This window comes from Mirounga leonina, unplaced genomic scaffold (genome assembly GCF_011800145.1).
Source record: "Mirounga leonina isolate KUSES-001 unplaced genomic scaffold, KU_Mleo_1.0 Mir_195, whole genome shotgun sequence".
Lineage (NCBI taxonomy): Eukaryota > Metazoa > Chordata > Mammalia > Carnivora > Phocidae > Mirounga > Mirounga leonina.
The window spans coordinates 4,620,686-4,638,062 of record NW_023270490.1 but is presented as its reverse complement, the minus strand read 5'-3'; the positions used below and the strand labels follow the sequence as shown (position 1 = coordinate 4,638,062).

Genomic DNA, 17,377 nt, shown 5'->3' with positions numbered 1-17,377 from the left:
GTATTTGCCAAAAAATGTTTAAAATCCAGTTACCTGGACTCTACATATGCCCCTTATTGTTTTGGGTTCTTTGGGGTACCATTTGATCTGTGACGTCACAGAAGTTACTCACCCTGTTTGAGTTTCTTTTTCTTCATCTGTAGAAGGGTTGGAATAAATGATCTTGAAAAATTCTGGTACGTGGCAAATCTTGCATAACAGACAGAATCAGAAAGATTGGACTGCATAGCCTTGGACAAACTGCTGGACCACTCCAAGCCTCTGTTTTCTTTTATGTAAATAGGAACATGTTTCTCCCACCGTGTTGTTATGCCAATCTACTAACTGTACACAGAGAGACCCTCTGTGTGCGTGCACACAATTCGTAAATGATACATTGGAAATATCTTCAAAATATCGCCTTTTCTGCTTTCCTTTGGAGGACACAAATGATGTGGGAAATAATGGGTGCTCTGAAGCCAAAGAGACCCATCATCCAGTCTCAGCTCTGACAACTCCAGGCTGTTTGGATGTGGTCAGGTCATTTAAATCCTCCGTGCCTTGCCTTCCTCAGCTGTGGAAGCAGGCAGTGACACCACCTTTCGTGATTATTGGGAGGATGGAGTGAGAAAAATGAATGCAAAGTGACTGGCCCCGTTCCAGAACAAGGATGTTAGAATCCAGTGTTCATGTGTGGGCTGCAGGTTACGAATGCTCTGGGTGTTTAGAAAAGGTAGCAGTTGGTATAGGTCAAAACAGACTAAGAGAACTTTAAAAGTCCTCTGAATCATCTGAGTTACTTGTTTCAAGTACAGATTCCTGTATTTGATCCCAGAATCCCCGGGAACCCTGGTTAAGAAAGTCTGGCATATGGCCAGACAATTCTGGAAGCACTTGAAAGGCGGGCTGAAATGTCTAGGCTTAAGGAAAGGTCTTAGGGCCACTGTGAAGTCAGTGAACACAGAAGAGCTGTCACATGATCAAAATGATGCTTCCAGAAGACCCACTAGCAGTAGGATGTGTGTTGGCTTAAGTGCTACCATGTGACAGTATTTGAAAGAAACATTCTTTTTTGAATGTGCTCTTCAAAGGACAGGAGCCCTTGCTATGCAAGTTTAGACTGATGCATTTCAGGGGCTGTGTTTGGGTCCTTATTCTCAGCAAATATAAATGCCCCAACAGGATCCTGCAGTTTCAAACTGAGTTTTTTGTGGTTATCGTGAATGAGGCTGGACAGTTTGTTGACTCAGCATAAAACAGCCAGATGTCCAGCACATCGAAGAAGATCAGAAGTTTCTGGTTTTGAGATTTTAATGGGAATCCCACCCTCTGTGTTTCCTGATTAGCCCCACACCTGATTAGGTTCTACTGACTGGAGAGCTTGAGAACCCAATAAACACCTTTTGGTCTGCAGAGGTGGGACTTGAAGTGAGCTGTGCAAGTGTTGTTCTCATCTCTGAACATATTTCTGATGTGAAAGAATCAAGTCCTCTGCCCTCCATCTGAGAGCTCATCTATCACATGGGACCCACCAAGAGTGGAGAAGAGCGGCCTGCAATCTGGTACCTCTGGCTCCTCCACTTGTGGGCTTTCTATGAGCTGGAAAACATAAGGAGAAAAGGAAGAAGCTGCCCGAGGCCTTCATTTGTCATTGTGTGTTGAGCATGGACACCATGCAGGGTGCAGGTACACATGACATGTGAGATCCAAGCTTGGCTCAAAGAATGGGTTCAATAGAAATACTGTTGATAAATGGTCCAAGCTGAAAATTTCATCTAGAGAGAAAGCAAATCTGGTCACGAAGAGAGAAGCTCACACAGTTACTAAAAGATGTGTTTCTGACCCTTGAAATCATTATGGCAGGGGGAAAACTTGGCTCTTAGAACCATCTCCACCACTTCCTAGCTGCGCCAGCTTGAACAAGGGACTTTACCTCCCTGTATCTCCATTTCTCACGGTAAGTGAGGATCACCATCCTTATCGCTTGGGGCCACTTTCAGTGAAAGGGTGTCTACAAAGCACCTGCATACAACTGGTTTGCAAAATGCAGAAGACGTATTTGTGAATGTCGATTCCTTTCTCCCCTCCTACTGCGTGTTTTAAAGGTAAAAATAAACACAGGACTTGGAACAGAGCGAATATAGGGAAGAGCTCCTAGCCTGGAATCCAAGAGAAGAGATGGTCTATGAACACCCTAAAATTATTTGCAAAATATTTTGTTTCTGTTTATTTTTCTGGGGAGAGAGTCCAGATCTGTCAAGTGAGTCTTAAAGCAGTCTATGAACACCACCACCCCCCCGCCAAATTTAAGAACAACGGCAAAGATGAGCTCCACAGTTGAAGCTTAGCAGATGGATGTAATGGTGGTGTCATTGACCTTTGATAGCATTGGGCCAATCGCTCTCCTAATTTGAGACAGGACTGTGAATGCCAGGATTACTGTAGGGAGGAACAGTGCTTGAAGTTGGGTGTGTTGGACCCCAGCCCTCTGGGCCTCCAGAGGAGGGTTTTAACCAGATTGAACTTGGCCATGATGACATTGGCCCATATGGAGGGGGGATGTAGGAAGCAGCTTCTGATGCCAGCCACTGTCAGAATTAGGCTGAAGACCTCGCTCATGACCTCAGTGCCTGTTTGCTCTGTGATTACCATGGGATGGACTTCTCTGGACTTTCTGCTGCAATTTTCCTGAGCAGCTCATTTGTTTTTACCTAACAGTAACTGTGCCCTGTATGATCGGTCCTTTTCCTTCTTTTCATCAGCAAGCAACCAGAAAATGTTAAGGCACATGCGTCCCTAATCCATAGCCCAGGCTGTGGTTTGTGTTTTCTGTAGCAACCCCTTCTCCTCACTCCATTCGTGTCCTGGCTGCATCTGGGTGTTTATTTTCCCTTCACTGCATGTTAAAAATACAGAACAATTTGTATTATCTTGCTGTACTGTTTACTCTTATGTAAGCCTCCTTCAGGTTCATTTTGGAACCAGGTATGTGTAAGCAATTCAATGTCCAAGAATGGCACCAGAGGGCTGCAAGCCCAACTAACTCTCCATTTTTGGGGGTAACATTCTGACTCTTACTTTTGTTTTTATCTCCCCTTTAGTCAGTTAAAGAGGATTCAGTCCCCGCAGAGGAGAATGTAAGTCATGTATTAAATGGTAGAATCATTCCATGCTCATCTTCCGCATGCTGGACCATTCATTGGGCATTTCAGCTCTGGGGTCCCATGTTCTTGCATGCTCCAATGTCTCCCATCTGCTGTAGACTCTTTCACCCTTTCATGTGATTAGGGACCAATGGGGAATAACACTGGGTGAATATTTGTACCGCCTATTGAATCAATGCAAACTAAACACAATGTCAGAGCGAGTGTCTTTACAATTTGTTAACATTTAGGGGCTGAAAGAGTCTACCAATCCTAAGAACATCCTCACACATCCTTAAGGGGCAATGATGCTGCACGCTGGGCTCCTCCATCTTGATTGCACTTTCTCCTCTATTTCCATGGCAACCCAGATTCTCTACTAACTGTGGGCGGTACCCAGGACAGGTAGTGGCATCAAGCATGAGAGCATCTTACTGCACTCGATGGTGAGGCTGTTGGTCTTGGGCAGGAGAGCTGACTTCTCGGATTTCCACCTGAGAGACGTAGGTTGAGCCTCGCTGTCCAAACTTTCAAGACAGTGTGTTCACATCTGAAGGGGATGGCTCCATTGAGGCACCTCAGAAATGTAGTTTTCCAAAACCTCTTCCAGGGAGATTAATAAATTGTCCTCATGAGTCAGCAGCTCTCTGCTCTGAAAGAAGTACAGTCTTTGGAAAATTTTGGAAGTGGGGATAAGTGAGTTCACAGCTCCTTAAGAGAGAAACTGATCGTGATCACTTTGCCAAAGCAAAGTATGTTTGGCTCTTTCTAGGTGTCTCTTGTTTGTTAGCCTTGGATGAGGCTTGTGTTTTCATTTTTATTTAATTGCTGGCATTGAACTGATGTTGAGAATCCAAGTACGTTCCAGCAATGTTGCCTGATGTGATGTGGATTGAAAATTAGAATGGCTATGTTATAATTCTTGTTAGGAGAAAGATCTTTCAGATCTGCTTTTTTGTTGTTGCAAATGTTTTCTTTCCCTCCCCAATCCCTGCTCTCCCTCCCTCCTCTCTCCCTCCCTCCTCTCTTCCTCTCTTCTTTCTTTTCTTTTCTTTTCTTTTCTTTTCTTTTCTTTTCTTTTCTTTTCTTTTTCTTTCCCCCTCACCCTCTCCTTTGACTCAATCTTAGTTGCTCGGCAAAGCTCAGATCTCTCATAATTCCAGAAAATTCTCATGAATTTACCAGCTCTTTTCTATAGAGTCGAAGCCTCTATTTCACCAACATGTGAGGAAGAACTCTGTGAGTCCTTTTCCCCATGAACTTTATTTTTTTTTAAAGATTTTTATTTATTTATTTGAGAGAGAGAATGAGAGACAGAGAGCACGAGAGGGAAGAGGGTCAGAGGGAGAAGCAGACCCCCCGCTGAGCAGGGGGCCCGATGCGGGACTCGATCCCGGGACTCCAGGATCATGACCTGAGCCGAAGGCAGTCGCTTAACCAACTGAGCCACCCAGGCGCCCCTTCCCCATGAACTTTAAATTTAAAAGCTGCAGGTTAAGTCTGAAGCATCAATTAGCTTTGAGGCTCTGAGTTTTTTGAAGAGAAACTTGTGTTTAGATGTTTGTGTGCAGTTGCCTGTCTGAGGAACCCCTTGCAGCTCGGGTGCTAACATGCAGAGTTGACCTTTGACAGACAAAGAGGAAGTATATCCTTTTCTAATGTGATGTTCAAAACAGAAATATAAATGTGAAACAAAAGTTAAATTACTGACACCAAAAGAGAACAAAAAAGCTGATGAAGATATTAAAGAAAGCAAAGTATTTTCTCAAGAAAATAAAGAAACGTGATCAAAATGGCTTTAAATTACTTGGCCCTACAAGTAACATTTCTGTTTGGAAGCTCCAACATTTCATTGTCTAACAGCCTGTTAGTTGGAGGGAATGAGGCTAAAAGTAGTGATTCTGGGCCCATCATCCCCAAGCTGTGCCACTTCTGGAACCTCAGTTTACTCATCTCTTAAATGGCCACAATAATATTACCTACCCGTTAGGGTTCTGGTGAGAATTAAATGGGAACAAGGCATGTAACGTGCATACTTCAGGGCCTGAAACACAGGAAGAATTCAGTCAGTCAGGGGACAGCAAACTGCAGCTCACAAGCCAATTCCAGCCCATTGTCTGTGTCCCTGTGGCCCACGAGCTAAAAATGGCTTTTACATTTTGAATGATGAAAAAATTGAAAGAAGAATGATATTGCAGGGTACTAAAAATTATACAAATTTGGGACATTTGGGTGGCTCAGTCAGCAAAGCGTCTGACTCTTGATGTCAGCTCAGGTCATGATCTCAGGGTAGTGAGATCGAGCCCCACATGGGGCTCTGTGCTAAGCGTGGAGTCTGCTGAGGATTCTCTCTGTCCCTCACCCTCTACCCCTCCCCACCCCTCCCATGCTCATGCTCTCTAAATAAATAAATGAATAAATAAATAAAATGAGAATACCTGTTTTAAAAAAATTACACAAATTTCACATTTCACTGTTTATGAATAAAGTTTTATTAGAACACAGCCACATTCATATCATCTATGGCTGCTTTTCTGCTTCAATGGTAGAGTAGAGTAGTTGGGACAGGGCCCTTGGCAGGAAGAGCTTGCCGCCCCTGCAGTAACTGTTAGTGCAAAGGAGTTATGATGTGATGAGTGAGCGCTTCCCAGCAATCAGTGATTATTTTGCCCTGTGAAATTACACATCTGTCAGCTGACTCAGTGCCCATATGGAATGAAGGCACGTGTGAAATAATTAGTTTAATTTCCTCCTCCCAAATAAGAGAGATGGCATTAATCAAAACAACGCATAGTACTCTAAACCTCCAAACAGGACCATTAGGTGTGATTAATCCTATTATAAGAGTCCTTTAACTAGCAACTTCTGGCTAAAATATGGTTGGGTTTATTTATTTTTTAATTTCTCTACCATCAGTTTCTATAACCCATCTATCAACCAATGCGAAGCAAAAGACAGTGATTTCCACGTTTCTCAAAGTTTTTTATGAAGAGAAAAACAAAGCTTTTGAAACCCTCAGAAGTTTAGTGCTTTTCCTAGAATGTGCTTCTGGTCCTATCAGAAATAAAATCTACTACAGAAACTACTGAATCATTCTGCTGTAATCTGAAAACATTTTGGCCATTGCTTAATTAAGTTAATGTTCTAACTCATGGGGGAAAAAAAATCTTTCCATCCCAATGACCTATACGATGAAGGAAACAGGTACTTCTGTTGTTTACCTATGAGATTAGTAAGTAATCTCATAGTTGCAAGGGAAAGGAAACTCAACCCAACCTAGATTTGTTTTAAAAAAAGAAATTCATTGTCACTCCTCACTGGGAAGTAGCACTGGTTTTAAATCAGTCTTGATGCAGAACTTCCCTGTGGCTCAGCCTTCCTGACCTGGCTACCTTTCTTCTCACATCCCATCACACAGTCCAGAGTAAAGGAGAGATCGGGCCAGTGGAGACCCTGCAGGCGCTGGAGCTTGTTCTCTTTCAGGGACTTACGTGGGTTCACAGGCTCTGTGAGTCAGCTCTTGCCAGGCTGTGTTGCGGTAACATCCAAGACCCACACTTGGCGTTCAACAACAAAGATCCTTTTTTCCCTCACTCATGCTACATGGCAGCCATAGGGTGGCTGTGGCTGATCCACGTGGCTTCGTCCTGCTGAGATCTAGACTGAGAAAAACATCCCCTTCATCAAGGACGTGCGATTGTCGTGACAAGAGAGAAGACAGCCAGAGGTGAACCATGAGATGGCTCAGAGAGCCTCCACTCAGTCTTGCTTTACGGCATGTCTGCTCCTGTTACATTTGCCAAAGCAAGTCACCCAGCAGTGGGCACAGATGCATGATCCCTTTACAGGAAGCCAGGGTGAATAATTGGGAAAGTAATACATTCTGCCACATACTCCCATCCCTGAACTCATATGGTCAAGGAGCTAGACCTTGGCTAGGATTGGCTTAGATCTGCTCGAACAACTGCATCCTGATCACGCGGGCTTAAAGTTAAGGAGGGTTGTTCCCCTAAAATAAAACTGGGGTTCCATGAAGAGAATGAGGGAGAATGGCGCCTAGATTGAAAAATAAAATCTTTCCCAGGTCTTTGTAACCAAATAATCACGTTCTAAATTAAATCAGGCAGCCTCTTTAAAAGATTCTTATGTAAAAACTGTTGGTATCAATATTGTGTGTTATGGTGGAAGTGTAGGTGGAGGAAATCTATTTTGCTATAAATCAGTTTCCAAAACTCAAGTTCTAGTGAAAACTGTATAATCCAAATTCCAAGAGTAAATATAGTATAACATTTGAGGCAAAAAAGTGAACACTTTTGCTCCCTTAATGTGTATTGTCTGTGTTAAACGTACTAGCCATCTTCCTGCAAAATCTAATATCCCCTCTCCTGAAATCAAGCAAGGGGGATTTGATTCTAAAATATAGCACAAATCTGATTTTCATTATATCCATCATACCCAAAATTAAAATGTGCAGATGCAGTTTTTTTTTTTCTAAATAGAGAGTGACTTTTTCCAAAACCCTGGCCTGGAAGGATATCAGAAAAATATCCAAACAAAAACCAAATTCTATGTCTGTATATGCAAATCAGCTCCTAATTCAGTTCAAATCCTTCTGGATTTCCCCACTGGAAATCAGTGGATTTTCCTTGGCTGCTGAAAGCCAATTTCTTGGCCTGACTTCAAAGTTAATGGGAGTCTCTAGAAGTCCCTCCAACACCAGGCTTTTTTTTTTTTTTCCTACTAAAATAGTTGTTTTTTTTTCTAATTTTTTTATTAACATATAATGTATTATTTGTTTCAGGGGTACAGGTCTGTGATTCATCAGTCTTACACACTTCACAGCGCTCACCATAGCACATACCCTCCCCAATGTCCATCACCCAGCCACCCCATCCCTCCCACCCCCCTCCACTCCAGCAACCCTCAGTTTGTTTCTGAAATTAAGAGTCCCTTATGGTTTGTCTCCCTCCCTGGTTTCGTCTTGTTTCATTTTTCCCTCCCTTCCCCTATGATCCTCTGTCTTGTTTCTCAAATTCCTCGTATCAGTGAGATCATATGATAATTTTCTGTCTCTGATTGACTTATGAAATAGTTGTGTTTTGAAGAATGGACTCTGGCCTAGGATTTATGAGTTGACACCACTCAAATTTTTAAAGGCCCAGCCAGAAAACCATTGGCAAACAAATAATTGATTGATGAAGTTACTGCCACACAGTCTGATCATTTTATTATGTAATTTTTCCTCTAGGCTCTTGCATACAAAAAAGGAACTTGATGCTTCAAAGGTAGAATAATTCTGAACTCAGATTCAATGAATCAGACTCTGGTCATTACCTACCTAAGGGCTATTTCCCATTTCTCCACCCTTCTCCCTTTGATCTTAGGCAAGGTTGGCAACTACCACACCCCCAAAGTGTTTGATCATGATTAGTCTAAAGCAATTATCCCATTTTTTTTTTTCAACAAATAACTTGTCTGGGAGTAAGGATGTGACCACTTCTGACCAGTGAAATGTAGCTGAGGTAAGAAATCAAAATACAGAAGTTCATCTGGAGCAAAACTTTTGCTGTGGCCTTCCTCCCCTTTTTAAGACATTAGGTTGAGGATGTGATGCCTGGAACTGTGGCAGCTATTTTATATCCATGAGGTAACAAATAAAAGGATGGAAACCCAGCATGCCAAGGATGGCAGAGCCAAAGGATAGAAGGAGCCCCAGTTCTTAAAGACATTGTGGAGCCATTAAACCAATCCTAGAACTTCCTACTTGCAAACTTGTTCTATACCATTACTAGTAAAATCACTATTAGGTATTCAGTTACTGGTACACAACACCATCCTCACTGAAATGGCTACTTATCCGTGCTATGACTTTGGCCAAGTCATTCAGTCATTCAGATTCTTCATCTCTAGGATAGGGATAATGTTACTTACTCTGGGCTCTTTAATAATTCAATAACTATTCACTGAGGTAATATATTAAAATATCTTGTATGATGTCAGCCATAGTAAGAGGTAGATATTAAAATCATCTCTAAAAAGTGGGATTGCTCATAATTCAGGCCCATGGAATAAACAGCTCTCATAATAGCACAAGTAACAACCACTAGTATTAATTGAGTGGTTGTTATGGGTCAGGCACTGTTCTAAGAACTTTATGCCTGATTTAATTTTGCAAACAACTTCCTGATGTGTATACTGTCCAAGCCGAGAATTGAAAAAACCCAGGTACAGAGATATCGAGTAGAGACCTTGGTCTAGAGCCTCCGTAAGGGGTGGAGTGGAGACGTAGGACCAGGCAGGGCTGGAGCTGCAGGCTGCTCTCATGAGCACTGCGTCAGACGACCTGCATTTCAGGCTTACCCCTGGACTCTGGTGGCCGAAGCTTTTTTTCAGAAGTGCAACTGAACTGAATCAGGTCCAGATGTGGAAATCCATGACCACGTCTGACCACCAATCCCAGTATGTCACCTGGCTTCAGTCTCAGCCTGGTTTCCCAAGATGGGCCTGGGTCAGAGCCTGGCAGCCCACAGTAGAAGCCTTCTCACAGACACTTGCGGTCCAGTGTTTTCCTTCTCAAGATGGGACAACTTGACTTGTCCAACAGAGCCCCAACCGCTCCTTTGTGTCTTATGGTCAATCCATGCCAATCTTACCTGCCTGCCTTGCCGCGTTCGGACTTTTGAGTGGATGACTCCCCAACCTAGATTTTTATCTACAAAGGAAAGATGCTAGAAGTCGTGTCAATATGTTATAAAATGGAAGGTGGAGAGAGACGGCTGTGATTTAGGTGCCATATTTCAGGGTGTTCCCTCATGCTGCTTTGTTAATGGGCACCTTCCTGATTCACTTGACAATACAGAAATCAAGGGTCCTTCTCAGTTTGGATCACTGGGGTCATGTGCAAGCCAATGGCATATTCTGCATGAGGGAAAGGAAAATGATTTCTCCACAAGCATACAGGTGTTTTTGGAAATACCTAAGGTCCCTTCCCCCACTCCCTGACAGCAAGTATAAGACGCAGAGGAAGCTGGGGGTTCCGGCACCAGCAAAGACAAATGCAAAGATGCCTTTGGCTCTAGACAGCCTTCCTCTGAGGCAGGGGATGACAAACCTATTGTGTGAAGGGCCGGGCAGTAAATGTTTCAGACTTAACAGGCCACATGTAGTCTCTCTTGCTTGTCTTTCATCTTTTAAAAACATATTACAACCCTTTAAAAAAAATGTAAAATCCATCTTAGCTCAGGGCTGTGCTAAAACAGTCTCTGGGATGGATTTTATAGTCGTTTGCCAGCCCCTGCCTGAGGAAACAAAGAAATTATGGAGCCTTCTCCAGGCCAATTAAATCTGTTGCAAGGATCAATGCAAAGTAGAAACTGGCCCAGATGTGACTAGGGCACAGCACAAATGGAGTGAGGCAAGGCAAAGGAACAGAATTTGGAATCAGAGCACAGGGGAATCGGACCTTGCATCCAAACCCCCCATAGCTGGCCACCCCTTCTCCCCGCGGACCCTCAGGGGGCGCTGAGCTCCCTGGGTACCTTGCTGGGGGCCGTCAGGAACCTCACCATGGTGTTCTTGCCAAGTTCTGTTTTCTTCTGAAAGCAGGAACTTTGGTTCAGAAACAAAGGCAAATGACCGGTCCTGGGTTGGGGTGGGAAGTAAGTTAAGGAGGAGGTCCAGTCGGCTAAATCCAGTGTGGACTTCACACTATCTTTTCTGCAAAGAGGACAAGTCTTCCCAGTTGCAGGGGATCTTAGGGCATGCAACAGAAGGTATCATGGCCACCATTTCCAAGGCTGGACCTTTAAGGAAATGATGACTTCTGATTTTTATACAGGCCAGGGGTAAGTCACCTCGATGGTGGACCAAAGAGGGGGGCCTCCTGGAAGAGAAGGGGTAGTGAGCCTGCTGTGGACGGCAGTCCCTGGGAAGGGCTTCCTATCTAAGCCTTATACCTCATGGAGCAGGATTTTTGCCACCTCCGAGTCAGCGTATTTGGCCTTTTTTCTCGAAATTGACTGTTTGAAAGCACAATGTAAGACATGGGTGTTCCTTCTCGAAGATGTGCCTGTGTAGAAATGATCATTGGGTCAAACCTGTAGCATGTGGAAAAGGGGGCAACCAGGACCCCTCACTTTATAAAGCCTGTTTGGGGGAATGTTTTTTTTTTTTTCACTGTCTTATTACCTGGCAAAATAATTACCAGGTGGTGTGTGAATCACCAGTAGAGGTTGTAAAGTTCGAGGAAGTAGAATCAACCTTACAAACAGTGGATCTCAACGAAGAAGGAGATGCCACACCCGAACCCACAGAAGTAAGATTCAAAAGAGAAGAACGAAAACCACCGAGAACCTCCCTGATGGCGTTTCTCAAACAAATGGTAAGCCACCTGTTTCCAGCCCAGGAAAGCTGAAATACCCAGATCAGCTTTTGCGAGCAAAGGACCCGTCTCAGGTGGGGTGAGCCGTAATTGTAGGTGGTGTAGAGGGGATACACGTGATCTCTCATGTTCAGGGAGACAATTGCTTTTCCTCCTTCTGACCCAATCATTGAGCAAGTTTCAGTTTATTGCTAATGTTCCTTAATCTTTCCTTAATTCCTGCTAACTCCCTTTTTAACAAAGAAAGAGCTGGTCTTGGGTGCTGAGCTTTGGCAGACAGCAGCATCCATGCAGAAGCTAATATTACTGTTCGCTTTCAATTTAATTTATTTTTAAAGTTTCCTTCTCTGTATGGCAAATGATACTGTTTTTCTCATTATGGTAATGATATGCAGTTTCCTTTGAGAGTACATCTATTTACACAAAGAACATAAGGCATTGTTTAAAGGACTAGGTAAGAAATAGATCAAGTTATATACTGATGTTGGAAAAATTCTGAAAGTGATGTGTGAGTGACACAAATTTGGACAAAGCTGATTTATAAATAATTCCAATTATAAAGTGACAACATAATTTTCCCATAGTGAATGTGTATAACTCAGTTGGTAAATTTGCCATGCTTTTAGCTGCAGAAAATGGAAAGAATGTGGGCAGATGTTATTTGGTGTCTCTGAAGTGTCATATACATTAAATAACAAAGCAACCAAGAACTTAAATAATTATAATGCAACAAAACCCAACTTGGTTGGAAGACAAAGAGCAAAAGCCCATGTAAAAGGTCATTGATTTAATTCTCTTTTAATGAAAAACAAGAATTTCATTATAGTGTACCATTATTTTCAGGAGTATTTGGGAATTTAATCCTTTGAGAAAGCAACCCTTTAGTTTCACAGGCTCTGCCTGTTAAGGAATTCTTTCTAGTCCACAACACAACATAACATAACACAAAACCCTTGCCAGTGGGAGCTGAGACATATTAGAAATGACTCTGTTAGGAATTGTCAACAGGAATCATCTTCTTTATCATTGGACTCTCGGAGAGTAGGAAATGTAGATAGAGTTAGTAGTGAGCAGGCTATATGGCTGGGACCCCATCTATGTTCCTGGTCATTTACTCTGCAATTTGGCATCGAAAATGGGGATCAAGATCTGAGATTTTTCAACCAATTTTTACACAATGTCGGGAAAGAAAAGAACATCTGGGCTTTTTCTGGCAACCCATTGACATTACAAATGGCATCCCCAAATAGCTCATCATAACATTGAGAGTGATCCAACTTTCCCATTTCTGGGTGGAGTTGAGAGATTACCCTCCCCCCAACATAGCAAATAGTATGACTTTCTGAATAACCAACCTGAGACTTCTTCACTTAAAGACAAGAAAATGCAAGAGCCTCCAAATAAAACACGAAAGGTGTCTAAACCACCCACTACATCCATTCAATTCAAATCCTTGAATTCTAATGAGGTCCCACATTACTTAAATTCACCCTCCAGAGCTATCCTTTAGAGGTTTCTGGGGGATATTTTCTAGCAATAGAAATGGGTACCTCTGAACTGTTAGAGGAACAAGTTGGAAACAAAAGAGTCCTTTATAATTGATTCTCCGTAGGATAGGGATAGAGGTAGAAGAGGACACATTTTTCCGGAGCAATCTTCAGTGGATTCATAGCATCAGGTCTTATTATGTCCATTGTTCTTATTATCTACCGTCCAAGGAAAGGGTTATGCCTGGGAGCTTGAACATTATTCCTCTTTATTAATGTTGAAACTCCAAAGCTTCCATGACTTGGGGGATTCTCCCTAAAAATTCCAGATACCCTAGTGATTCTTGTCTTGCAGTCTGTTTTGTTTTCATTATAAAAATATATTACCATTGTGAATAATTCAAATACACAGACGATGTGGGTTTTCCGGTTCACCGCGATCCCACGACTCCCTGTTGTCACACCCAGCTCACTCATTTATGTCCCTGGCCCTATCCCTGGGGGTATTTGGTGTTGCATCCTTGATATAGCGCTACCTCATTCTTTATAACAACTTCATTGAATCACATCATCTGGATTTATCATACTGGGATTCACCATTGTCTCTTGATGGACATTGGATTTGTTTCCAACTTGTTGCACTTCATTTGGTCATTTTTTCGACAAAGAATTATTGAGTACCCACTGTATTCCAGACATTGGGATATAACGGTAAGTAGACGTGGCCCCTGTCCTCACGGAGAATAAAGCCCAATGAGGAAAACATGTTTATTTTTAACTCTAGGCCATATGCAGTGAGCACCCACCATGTGTCTCATGCACATTGATCTCAGGTCCTTCACTAACTAACCTGATGAACATCCTTGCACACCTACCTTTATGCATATGGGCTAATATCCCCCACAGCATGCATTCCTGGAAGTTGGCTTCAGCAATCGTTTCAGGAAACACTTTGAGCGAACATTGCATGACTTCCAAACTAATTTAAAGTCCAGATTTATGCGGGAGAAAGCAAAACCAAACCAACCCTTCCTCTCAGGGCTTGAAAATCGAGACAACATCTGACTCATCACTGAGGTTTTCATTTTTTATTTTTTGAGCCAAATAAGTGGACGTTTCAAAATGATGTTATATATTGTTAGAAAAATATAAGTTATTTTTAAAATAATTGATTTAATAGAAGAGGAAGCTCAATTGTAAATGTGTCACCTTTGTTTTATAATCAATGTCTCCATTCATCAAATCATTTTTGATTTTCTACCTCCTCGCCTTGGCCTCCCTTAAATTTCTCTCAGAAAACATATTTTGCTGTCCCATGGCACTGTGACTCATGGTTGCATATTTAAAAAAAATAACTGCATCGCCCAGGTTATTTCTAAAGAGATCTTTTTCTTTCTAGAAATTAACCTCTCATAAAAAATAGAAATGGAAAGAATATCATTTTTTAAATAATCTTATTTCAGGAAAAATAAGTATATTTCAGGAAAAATAAATAGAGTCCCCTAAGTCCTTGCACTGCATCCAACACAGGTAGTTCTATCACTTCACAAAAATCCTATGGGCTCCTACAGATTTTCAAAATAATTGCAAAGAGTAGCTAAGACATCTGTCATACCCTAAATAGAAAAAGATTCTCATATGTATTAATTCAAGTGTATGTCAAGAAATTGGATATTTGAAGTGCCAGTATATTTTTATAAAGTGAGTGGGTGGAGAACTCTATTCATGTGCCCACAAGCCAGGTAGGCAGATGAAACCATACGGTGGTAGATGGGAATATAGAGATATAGATTTATAATTTGTCAATATTAATAACACCCTGTACTTGAAAAGTGCTTTCCTCCTCTGAACCCTTGTCACCTACTGTTTCATTTAGTCCTCCTCCTGTCTTTCTTTAGACCATTCGTTTTGTAAGAAGCTCTTTGTTGGAATCATGTTCTCAGGCACAGAGAGGGACTGTGAGCTTTAATATTGAGCACATATAAGATCCAAATGAGGATACAGCCAGGAAATCACGGTCTTCCATTGCTTACCTTCAATCTAGAAATCTAATAAAACCTGTTGAAATTGACCATCTGGAGGAAAAAGGAGGATGGTTTGTAATGGTGACTGTAAAACAAAAAAAAACAAGAACAGGAGTCTTCCAGCTCAAGTTCTTGATCTCCCATTCTGCCCCAAGTACTGACTATGAAAACAGAGTTGTGTTTCGGGAGGTTTCAATTTCTATCTCCGCAGCAGCCTGTGTTCCTTTCTACCCTTACAGGAGATTCTGTGGTCACTTGGCACTCTCGGTTAATAATTATAGTAATGATGATAATAGCTACTGTGTATGTATCATTTGCCAGTGGCCTGGCCAGCACCATCCTAGCACAGTGCATGCCTTAGCTCATTTATTAGCCTAAAAACTCCATGCAACACATTCCCATCCCACCGTGCAGAGAAGGGCATGTAGACTCAGTGTGTTTAAGTGATTCGGTCAGGGTCACAGAGCTGGAAAATGGCAGCACCAGAACTCAGACTCAGGTGTTTGTTGATTCTAAAGCTCATCCCCTGTACTTAGATGTATTTGTGACTTTCTGTGCTCCTGGCAGCTGATTTTCTTTGAGAGTACATGGAGAAAGGACAGCCATAGCTCCATTTTTGTGATTCTCCTCATAATGTTTTCTGCGCTCATCTGAAATCACCTGAAATTACAACAAGGCAAGAGAGAGGAGAATTAATACATGACTTACATAAAGCTCGGATGTACGTTTTCTGAATATGTTTGTCACTAAACTGAGATTTGCCTTGGTTGTGTAATTTTGTCTGATTGTCCAGTTCTGTTTGAAGTGAGCATCTTGGTAAAACACGAAGGTTGGACTCATGGCCTTTGTTGATTCTGGAAATTTCTAGCAGGTCCAGTTCCTTGGATTTGTGTAACAATGAGGCTGACCTAGTAAACAACCCCACACAATAAATTAAAATATCTTCCCAATTCTTCTTTTAAATCTCAACTTCGGTTGAATTAGATCTCCACCAAAAATACACTCGCACTCCTTTCAAAGAAATGCGAGCTGCCCACCAAACATTTCCACTAGAACTTTGAATATCTAAGTGATACACGTTGGAGAGGGTTCAAATGCTCCTCAGAGTATCAAGCTATTAGAATACATGACACAATGAAAGAAATAAAAATGACTTTATTAATAGGCAAAGCTTGGATGTCACAACCAGATTCCATCCCAACACTGCAGGCTGGATGCCCTGAGATGCTTCACCTTTGGCTCTCACGAATAAAAATAAACCCCTGGAAGAAAGTTGATCAGTAATGAACTTTTGAAAAGCTCTGAAATTGCTTGGTAGTCTTCGAACTGTTCTTTAAAGTATTAGGTAGTCCCTGAAAAAAATTTGGGTTCTTTAAATGGTAACTCTATTTTTGACAGCTGGAGAAAATGAGCTTCTGTGGTTATTGTCCTTTGAATACAGAGCCCAACATGAACTATTTGACTTGGTCTCTAAAAGAGGACTCAGCAAAGAGAAAAGAATGATAGAAAACAAAGAGAGGAAGGGAGGGAGGTACTTATTAAGACCCTTAGTCTAAACTCAGCATGCAGTCACCTTGGCATATATACAGCTTTTTATGCCTCAAAATGAATAACAGAGGAAAATCATAGAAAAGCTTGAGATAGTCTCTTTTTTAAAGAAGAAGAAGTTGAACTTCTTTGCAATGATCTCCCTAACAGCTGGAGGGGCTGTTTTCCGGATGCTAACCTAGATCCACTGCTGCCAAGAAAGACTTTTGATTCAATCCAAACTCTCCTCCAAGGGCTAGCAAAGACAGGGAGGGGAAGAAAGCAGATTTAAACCTTAAACTGGCAGAGGACCTAACAGATATCAAATTAAAACCACTAGAGGGAAGTTAAAAATTCTCTCTCTCTTGGGCAGGAAGGTGGCACCAGGGGCCGTGCCTGCCTCCTGATCTCCACTGAGGTTTTGCTTAAAAAGCCATTTTGTTTGTTTGGCTGGTTTTGCCATTCAGCATTCCCCAAAGGCCAGCTAATGAGGATGTGACGCCATATTGTAAAGGACACTAGGGAATGTGTTTGGGTAGGAAGGGCTCTTAATGACAGCCTGAATTCTGGAGGCCAGTGAAATCCCAAAATGGCAAAACCTTTGAATGCAATGAGGAGGCTGACAGAGCTGGTTACAGGGAGAGAAATGATAACCGAGAGAGTCCATTTCTTTTTCTAAATGTTCTCAAGCAAGACTGGCCCTTGTAGAACAATGCAGAAGACCCAGAGGAAGACAAAACCACTTTCCATCCAAATGGATCTGAAGTATGTGTAGAGGACAAACAGATCCTTATTTGCCTCTGGGCTGAACACCTTGGTGAAACCCATGACGGTGAT

General features: G+C 42.0%; 1 protein-coding gene across 1 annotated transcript in view; it reads left to right on the top strand.

Moving 5' to 3' along the window:
* The window catches only part of BCAS1 (brain enriched myelin associated protein 1), a 95,841-nt gene that overhangs the window by 65,832 nt on the left and 12,632 nt on the right, over positions 1 to 17,377 (top strand). The window contains exons 10-11 of the mRNA XM_035025644.1: positions 3,081 to 3,116; positions 11,329 to 11,502. Of these exons, the coding sequence (XP_034881535.1) occupies positions 3,081 to 3,116; positions 11,329 to 11,502 (210 nt within the window). The remainder of the gene's footprint in view (positions 1 to 3,080; positions 3,117 to 11,328; positions 11,503 to 17,377) is intronic.